The sequence below is a fragment of the Phycodurus eques genome, chromosome 6 (assembly GCF_024500275.1).
Source record: "Phycodurus eques isolate BA_2022a chromosome 6, UOR_Pequ_1.1, whole genome shotgun sequence".
Lineage (NCBI taxonomy): Eukaryota > Metazoa > Chordata > Actinopteri > Syngnathiformes > Syngnathidae > Phycodurus > Phycodurus eques.
Genome location: NC_084530.1, coordinates 5,574,149 through 5,584,041, shown reverse-complemented (window position 1 = coordinate 5,584,041; position 9,893 = coordinate 5,574,149). Strand labels below are relative to the sequence as shown.

Below are 9,893 nucleotides of genomic sequence, written 5' to 3'. Positions count from 1 at the left end.
GGCCACGCAGAGGAGGCCGCAGGAGCCCAACGCACCCCCCCCCCCCCCCAAAAAAAACTTAACAGTCCAAAATAAATGTTTCCAAACTGGTGGTGCTCTGCTCAACTTTGCTCCCTATTAAAAAAAAAAAAGACAATTTCCTGGATTACTTTTGTCCCTTCATTATATCAAGAAGTAGTTAACCATGCAAGGTTTACAATATAAAAAAAGCCTTTGCCCCTATTTGAGCTTGACATAGAAAATTGTATGAAATTTAAATGTAGTATTTATGTCACATTTTTATTGCAAGAAAGAAACAATGCGAATGACCACTTTACTTAGAGAACAAGTGTATTACAATAGATACAGTATATTTACAAGCATTTTCTGTGCGCTCACATCAAAAGAAAATGTGTCAAATTTAAAAAAAACAACTACCTGGTGCTTGCAAATTTATTTAAAATCCAAAATCACAACGCATCACATTTTTAGGCAACTATAATTTCATTGTCAGTGATTTAACATTTTCTGGTCTTAATTTTTTTGCTTGCTGATGGACAGTTTACAACCGCGTCAACATTTGTTACCTTAGAACTCAAATGTGCTGCATGTGGGCTCTGTGCTTAGTGGTGAATAATATGCACACCTGGACAAAATTGTCGGTACTCCACTGTTGGTGAAAGGAAAACCCACAAGAGTTATGGAAATAACTTGAAACTGGCAAAACTAATAATAATAAATACAAATTACTGAAAATTCACCAAAGAAAATCAGACGCTTTTGAATTGTGGTTCAAAAGAATCATAAAAATATAAATAATAATAATAATGAAACCGGCCTGGACAAAAACGATGATACCCCGAGAAAAGATTGAAAACAATTTGACCATAGGGACGTTAATCTCCGGTGTGTCCTCTTTTTCATTGATTAACAGAGGGTTACATACAATTTTGTTCATGTGCACACAGGAATACTACATCCTAATTAACCATTATTTATCTGGGCTTTTTTGTATCAATGACCAGCAAACAACGAGGCCTCGATACCACTTTAGACTTTGGTGAAGTATCTACACTGTGAAGTGGATTTGGTACATTTGGCAGGTTAATAAATGGTGGCTGGATGTTATTCATGGGTGTGGGGAGGAGGTGCCTCGTTTGAGCGAGTACAGATGGAAGGATATTCAAAGGTGATGGACAAGGATAAGGCAGGAGGGGAGGCCGACCCGGCAAAGGGAACATGGGAGACTGACGAAGCAAAGAAGGTAGGGGAGGAATGAGAAGTCTGGGCCTAACATTGGAAACATTGGGGAGCAGAGGTGGGTAATTCACTGGACGATAGGGTGGCGTTGTGAGCATATTGGGTATGAATGTTTTGATGGTGGCATTGGGAGGAATGTTTTCATGGATTTCACATTTCTGATTGTCTGGTAAAGAGCTACTGTTGTTGATAGTGTAAGGGACCTGGACTTGATCCACTTTTAAATCGCTCTGAGCATTGTATGAGTCTGTGTGAACAGAGTAGTCGTTATATGAAGGTTTAGATCTGTGTGATGATGAGGAGGAGGATGATGACCTGCTGCTGCGCCTTGGAGAGTAGGCTGCTCTCGTGATCCTTTCCCTGCTTCCTGTACTCTGGTAGCTCCAGTCGCTTTCTTTCTTTCCATATAATCGCTCATTAATCCGGTGCGACATTTGACCGACTTCTTCGAATCCCAAGTCCACCCCAATGGCCTGCAACACTTCCTGCATTTGCTGGTGCTTGTGCTCATCTTCAGGCGTCAGTGTTTTCTTCTCCACCGCAGGAAGTAACATGGACCCCGTGCAGCCTTGTCCTCCCTCACTCCTTTGCACTGACATGTCATCATACGGAGAGCTCCTCTTTGGGCCATAGGACCCGAGACGTTGCCGTTGAAAAGGCAGCCTGTGACATTCCTCTCCAAAATTCTCTTCATTCCATGTATTCACATTGAGATGCCTTACCTGCTTTTCTGGAAAACAGGGATGATCAAGTACATTGCGGAAAGATGCTGCAGATTGTGGTTGACCACCATCTTCAGGACCGGTCTGGATCACAATCTGGTTGAGTATGTCCACATCCACACCTTTATTGAGTACTTCAAGGAACCTTTGGAAACCATTGGCGGCCTTCTTCTCAGGTACATCCTGACTGGACTTGGTCACATGCTCAAAACACTGATGGGAGATGCACAGAGACAACCAGTTCATGGTATTTTCACCTCAACTTGCTTAGACATACAGAATAGACTCACCCACTCTTCATTTGGTACACTCGCACAATGTAATATTGGGGCCTAACAATGCTGATCAACAATGATTACCAAAATGTAGTATTTCTGTGAATTTCAAAAATGGCTATTTTCATAGCATGTAATGTTTACATATGTACAGTGGGGACAGAAAGTATTCAGACCCCCTTGAATTTTTAATTCTTTGTTATATTTCAGCCATTTGCTAAAATCATTTAAGTAAATTTCTTTCCTCATTAATGTACACACAGCACCCCATATTGACATAAAAAAACGAAATTGTTGACATTTTTGCCGATTTGTTAAAAAAAAAAGTATTCAGACACTTTGCTCAGTATTTAGTAGAAGCACCCTTTTGAGCTAATACAGCAATGAGTCTTTTTGGGAATGAGCCAACAAGTTTTTCCACACCTGGATTTGGCGATGCGCTGCCATTCCTCCTTGCAGATCCTCTCCAGTTCAGTCAGGTTGCTGGACAGCCATTTTAAGGTCTCTCCAGAGATGCTCAATTGGGTTTAAGTCAGGGCTCTGGCTGGGCCATTCAAGAACAGTCACAGAGTTGTTCTGAAGCCACTCCTTCGTTATTTTAGCTGTGTGCTGAGGGTCATTGTCTTGTTGGACGGTGAACCTTCGGCCCAGTCTGAGTTCCTAAGCACTTTTGAGAAGGTTTTCGTCCAGGATATCCATGTACTTGGCCGCATTCATCTTTCCTTCGATTGCAACCAGTCACTGTCCCTGCAGCTGAAAAACACCCCAACAGCATGATGCTGCCACCACCATGCTTCACTGTATTGGACAGGTGATGAGCAGTGCCTGTTCCCCCCCCACAGCTTAGAATTAAGGCCAAAAAGTTCTATCTTGGTCTCATCAGACCAGAGAATCTTATTTCATCCTTGAGTCCTTCAGGTGTTTTTTTTTTAGCAAAGCTCCTTCTGGTGGAGGGCTGCAGTGATGGTTGACGTTCCTGAACTTTCTCCTATCTTGCAACTGCATCTCTGGAGCTCTTTGGGTTCTTCTTTACCTCTCTCACCAGGGCTCTTCTCGCCCGATTGCTCAGTTTGGCCAGACGGCCAACTCGAGGAAGGGTTCCGGTCGTCCCAAACATCTTCCATTATGGAGGAACCTTAAGTGCAGCAGAATTTTTTTTGTAACCTTGGCCAGATCTGTGCCTTGCCACAATTCTGTCTGAGCTCTTCAGGCAGTTCCTTTGACCTCATGATTCTCATTTGCTCCGACATGCACTGTGAGTTGAAAGGTCATAATATAGACAGGTGTGTGCCTTTCATAATCAAGTCCAATCAGTATAATCAAACACAGCTGGACTCCAATGAAGGTGCAGAACTATCTCAAGGATGATCAGAAGAAATGGACAGCACCCGAGTTAAATATGAGTGTCACAGCAAAGGGTCTGAATACTTATGGCTGTGTGATATTTCAGTCTTTCTTTTGTAATAAATCTGCAAAAATGTCAACAATTCTGTTTTTTTCTGTCGATATGGGGTGCTGTGTGTACATTGAGGAAAAAAAAGAACAAATTATTTTAGCAAATGGCTGCAACATAAAGAGTGAAAAATTTAAGGGGGTCTGAATACTTTCCTTACCCACTGTAGAAATATGAAGATATTACAATTGTAAATTTGCTAAAATGTGTCTAATATACTACAGGCATACAATCATCACATCGAATCAGCTACATCAAACACACTGCCTTTACAAAGCTCTGCACCGAGTCCCAGTGTCAGATAGTTTTTTAGTTTTTTGTTTATTTTTGTGGTCGTGGTTTGCAATGATTCATAACCGTTTCTAATACTTTGGTTGCCTAATTTGGTAAGAGGACCAAAACACAGCAAAACTGCCTTCCTGCTTCGCTATTCACAACTATTTATTTTCACGTCAGACTTTAGTTGCTACTTTTAGGACTTGCTTGGCCAAAACTTACAAAAGACTCAACTGACTTGAACTACATGACTTATATAACTATATATCTACATTTATATTTGAAAATATTAGGCTTTACATGATCAAGATTTTTGGGACCGATCAGCGAGTTTAAAATTAACGATAACCGATCACCGATCTGATCACAAGTTGGAGCAATGTGTCTATTTAAAGGACTTGTTCATTTACTGTATATAATTCTGTACTGTTTTCTGGGTATCTTCAAAAATATCTTGTCAGATCATGTATTCTAATAAGTCAGGTCAAACCAACATTACAACATGACAGAAATAATGGGTGCTAACTTACTGTAATTAAATTACTTTATTGTAAATTACTTTAGACACACCGAAACTTTAGAGCATTTTTGACAAAACGCCGGTACAACCGTTAGTGCTAGCACTAGCTTGCTAGGCTACATTACATTTTGTTGCCTGCTTGCGAGCCGTATCGTATTAAAAGTATGTGAACATACCTCAAGCAAGCCTTGAATTAAAGTCCTCTCCCGAGCACCGGTGACCACCAGCACACGTTTCCCCCCCCATTTTGTTCTAATAATACACACTACACGATCGACTGTTGTTGTCATGGCCGTGGTAACGAGTGTATCCGATCACGTTTGAGTTGACAAGATAAAGCCAAGTGATCGTAAAAGACAGGATGCGGTGGTATCTGAATAGAAGATTTTCTTGCAGTTGTCTTTCATAGTGCAATTGTGAAAGACCAACTTTGTCCTGTCGTCTGATTCGTCTGATTTGTCGTCATAATTCGTCTGAATTATGTGTTGTCTGTTCCACACCGCCGACGTTTTTTTTTTTTTTTTTTTTTTTAAATAACTTTATTGGGTGTCAGATATTTACAGTACTATGTGAAAAGATAAGCGACAAGGCAAAAAATAAACCAAGTTTTGGATTCAAATATACTGTACACGATGGCGACGTGGAGTAAATGTCTTTTGCGGAGCAGATCAATGACATCATTAATTGGATCGGCGAATTATGACAAAGCCGATCAGCATAAAATGGTAATTATCGGCCAATACCGATCAGATCGGTGTAAAGTCCAGAAATATAATTTTTTTAAGATAGTGTGCCTTTTTTTTTTTAAGAAAGTTTTTTAATTTATTCGTCATTATGTGACAGACCTGGCAACCACCACTATGCTAAAAGGTGGAGTGTAGATGCAACCTCATGAAGCGCCTATAACGGAGAGAGATTTGAAGAGGATTACGTTTAGATTCAATGATAATTTTTTTGATAAATTCATGGAAAAGAGTATGTCAACATACAATGTTTACAACTCAAGGGTAAGAGACAACTACAAAATCTAAGTTCATCTGTCAATAAACATACAAACGCTGCTTAACTTTGTTAACTTCTCCAATAGCTGATCAAATATGAACTAAGGCTACGGTCACACTGCAGGGCATGATGCCCAATTCGTTTTTTTTTGGGATGGAACACGTCCGTGACGTCACACACATGCACACAAAACCAGATGTCACATTGCGGACAACTGCGAGGCAGCACGTTTACAGAAGTAAATGCAGCCCCTCGTAGAGAGCCCAGACACCCTGCGGAGGAAACTCATTTCATATCTGGGATCTTGTTCTTTCGGTCACGACCCACAGCTCGTAACTATAGGTGAGAGTAGGAACATAGATCGACTGGTAAATCGAGAGCTTCGCCTTAGCTCCTTCTTCACCACAACGGACCGATACAAAGTCTGCATCACTGCAGATCCTGCATCGATCCGCCTGTCGATTTCCTATTCCATTATTCCCTCACTCGTGAACAAGACCCCAACATATTTGAACTCCTCCACTTGGGGCTTGATCTCATCCCTGACCCGCTTCACACTCTGCTGCGAACCGCTCCAGTGAGAGTTAGAGATCAGGGCTTGATGAAGACAACAGAACCACATCGTCTGCAAAAAGCAGAGATGCAATACTGAGGCGACGAAACCCATCTATGCCTTGGCTGCGCCGACAAATTCTGTCCATAAAAGTTCGAAACAGAATTGCTAACAAAGGGCACCCTTGGCGGTGTCCAACCCTCACCGGAAACGAGTCCGACTTACTGCCGGTAATGCGGACCAAACTCTGACACTGGTCATACAGGGACTGAACAGCCAGTATCAGGGGGTTCAGTACCCCATACGCCCGAAGCATCCTCCACAGGACTTCCTGAGGGACACGGTTGAACGCATTCTCCAAGTCCACAAAACACGTAGACTGGTTGGGCAAATTCCCATGCACCCTTGAGGACCCTGGCGAGGGTGTAGAGCTGGTCCACTGTTCCACGGTCAGGATGAAAACCACACTGCTCCTCCTGAATCTGAGATTTGACTTCCCGACGGACCCTTCTTTCCAGCACCCCTGAATAGACCTTACCAGGGAGCCTGAGGAGTGTGATCCCCTGTAGTTGGAACACACCCTCTGGTCCCCCTTTCCACCACCCCAGTTTGCCAATCCAGAGACACTGTCCCCGATGTCCATGCGATGTTGCAGAGACGTGTCAACAAGGACAGCCCCACAACATCCAGAGCCTTTAGGAACTCCGGGCGAATCTCATCCACCCCAGGGGCCTTGCTACCGAGGAGCTTTATCATCACCTCTGTGACCTCAACCTCAGAGATCGGCGACCCTGCCTCAGAGACCCCAGACTCTGCTTCCTCATGGGAAGGCGTGTCGGTGGAAATGAGGTCTTCGAAGTATTCTCCCCACCGACTCACAACGTCCCGAGTCGAGGTCAGCAGCGCCCCATCCCCCCTGTACACAGTCTTGATGGTGCAATGCTTCCCCCTCCTAAGATGCCAGATGGTGGACCAGAATTTCCCCAAAGCCGTCCCGATCTCCTCCCATGCCCGAGTTTTTGCTTCAGCAACCACAAAAGCTGCATTCCGCTTCGCCAGCCGGTACCCATCAGCTGCCTGAGGAGTTCCACAGGTCAAAAAGGCCCGATAGGACTCCTCCACATTGGCCCCAAAAAAAATCTGAATTGACCTGCAGTGTGAACATAGCCTTAGCTTCATGTCAGTTATACACTTAATTGAGAAGACTAAGTAATAGACAAATAGACAAAACCAAGACTTGTTTGGAACCATTAAAAATATTGTGTAATTGTTTTTCCCACAGTAACTTGAGACCTGTTTGAAACTTGAAGGTTAAGACTTGAGATACTTGAGACTTGCACATATGAGACTTACTCCCACCTCTTGTAATTGGTGTCAAGAAAGTGTTTAAGTGATAAAGCTCAACTGAGAGACTAAAATCTTTGTATGTCAGGGACGAGCTATGTTTAGCCTGGGTTATTCGTGGAAGTTACGGAGAGTTTTTGCTGCATGTACTGTACATGCACACCTCTGGTGCATTTTTTCAAAATCAATTCATCTGTAAGCCACTTATTTTTAAGACTGATGTTGTAAAATGGCTGCACGGTGGACGACTGGTTAGCGCATCTGCCTCACATGGAGTTTGCATGTACTCGCCGTTTCTGCGTAGGTTTCCTCCCACATCCCAAAAACATACATGGTAGGTTGATTGAAGACTCGAAATTGCCCGTAGGTGTGAATGTGTGCGCGGATGGTGGTTTTGAATATGTGACCTGTAATTGGCTGGCGACAAGTTCATGGTATACCCCGCCTCTCGTCCAAAGATAGCTGGGATAGGCTCCAGCACGCCCACGACCCTTGTGAGGATAAGCGGTACAGAAAATGGATGGATGGACATTGTAAGATGACTTTGAAATGATATTCAAGTGTTTTGGGATCCAAACATGCAGTGTTTAACTACTTTTCCATGCTGCACTCCAAACAGAGCATTATTATGTTTGTTAAGGCAGACTTTGATACAGTACTTTATTTTGAATTACATATTGAAATTGGGCAAAAACTGCTGCACTGCATTGCAAGCCATTTGTGGGACTTAAATGCCAACAATGTTTAGCAAAATGCTTATTTAATATTGTAGTAAAACCTGCCTTGTGCGAGATGAACCTACCAGTCTAGATCCATCCAAATAATTCCTTGCTTGATTTTGACGATGATCCACACGATCTGTAGGAGAGCTATTCTTCTGTTCTCTGGATTTGACGTATCTCTATTCATGTGACACAAATGAAATTACGTCATTACATATGAAAAAAATATATTATTTCTCACTCTGCATCTAAATATGTTACCTTTGTGGTGTCATCTTCTGGAAGTTTCTTAAGTAAAAAACTGTGGTTTCTTTCATGATCATCTCTGTCTTTGTTATATGTAGACAGTTGTCTGTGACTGGAATCATAGGGCTTGTGGTACCTGGAAGTAAACTCTTCATGTCTATGTCGGCTTCTGGAATCTTGCATACTACTCCTATATTTAAAATCTACTTCCTCTGGCAACGTATGTTTAAAATCTTTTGAATAACTGTCTAGTGGCTGCCTGTATTTTTTGCCATCAGGCTCACATCTATAGCTGTAGTCATCACGGCTGTCATCTGTGAACCTTCGTCTTTTCTTTTCAACCACCCTCCTGTCTGGGGAAGACAAGTGTCTCCTCACTGGGCTCCTCCTATCCCCATCTCTGTCTCGGTCCAGGGAGTCTTTAGAGTACAACTTTTGAGGTGAGTCACTGTAGTCTGTACTTCTGCTGTTTCTCTCTGTTCTACCAGGCCCAGAACCACCATGCTTAGGATAGGAATCCCACTGTACATCTCTATGGTATTCATGCCTATTTTCCCATTTATCATTGTAATCATCCCTCCATCTTCGGTCTCTGTCACCATGGTGCCGCCTTTGGCCATACTCAGGCCATTCTGAGTGCATCTTCACACGGCAGCTGCAGCATGTGATGCAATGGCAAAAAAAACTATAGGGAAAGAAGAGTGAACCCGCATTAAAAGTGTAGTTGTAAAGAAGAAAAAGAAATTGTCCAAAGTGACATTATTGCTACATCGTTCGCTGCTGATGTGTTTACATTAAAGTATCTAACGACCTAACGGGACGTGAAGTGCATATTCAATTTACGATATGCTGTGAAGCTTTTGATTCGCATTCGTCGGTTCAAAACTCAGTAAATAATATTAATTAAAGACGCAATTGTCCCTCTATAATCGTTGGTAGTCGGTCAGTAAAACATTTTAAACGGTAAATATTATAACTTCATTGATAGACCAGATTGGAGACTCGCGTTAGCTAGCAATACTCACCAGTTAGCATTTCACAAATTAACTTGGATTGCACAATAGTTACCTTTCTGTCCAACAACGTTTGAATTGTAATTGGAGTGGAATCCCTCTTGGTCACAGTATAACCGAATAACTAAAGGATTTGCACACAAATTGCAAGGTTATCTTGGTGGCAGTGGTGTACGTCAACGCGCCGTTTTACATTCGCCCACAGTCAGAAGCACAAGTCTGTGGACATGCTGCCTCTATCGCCCCCTACTGGATGGAGGGTCGTCGTAATCTCTTATTTTGGAGTCGTAATCTTTTTATTCTTCTTAAAAAGTAAAAAAAAAGATATTAAAAGATTATCCTGCATCAATTAAAATAAAGATTCAAACTTGATATTTCACTCTACACATATCACTAAAGGCTAAAGAAACACTTCAAAACCTTAAATTATATTTTTATCCTTGATGATTTCTTAAAACAATCGGGCAAAATAACTGGTTGTTGTTGTTTTATAATTCTGATTTATAGACCTTTGAATATTTGTTTTTT

General features: G+C 42.1%; 1 protein-coding gene across 1 annotated transcript; it reads right to left on the bottom strand.

The window, feature by feature from the left end:
• Positions 1-70: 70 nt before the first annotated feature.
• On the bottom strand, positions 71-9,571 carry LOC133403528 (uncharacterized). Its single transcript, XM_061678440.1, has 4 exons — positions 9,421-9,571; positions 8,368-9,037; positions 8,187-8,285; positions 71-2,174 (listed from the first exon to the last, which is right to left on the bottom strand). The coding sequence occupies exons 2-4, from the start codon at positions 8,992-8,994 to the stop codon at positions 975-977; spliced, it is 1,926 nt and encodes a 641-aa protein (XP_061534424.1). The 5' UTR covers positions 8,995-9,037; positions 9,421-9,571; the 3' UTR covers positions 71-974.
• Between the last annotated feature and the right edge of the window lie 322 nt (positions 9,572-9,893).

Excerpts from the sequence above, each read along its gene's own strand:
- LOC133403528 (XM_061678440.1), bottom strand. The coding sequence starts at position 8,994 with ATGCACTCAGAATGGCCTGAGTATGGCCAAAGGCGGCACCATGGTGAC. Across the intron at positions 8,286-8,367 it reads CAGAAGATGACACCACAAAG|AGATACGTCAAATCCAGAGA; the intron begins GTAACATATTTA and ends TCACATGAATAG. Across the intron at positions 2,175-8,186 it reads ATTTGGATGGATCTAGACTG|TGTTTTGAGCATGTGACCAA; the intron begins GTAGGTTCATCT and ends ATCTCCCATCAG.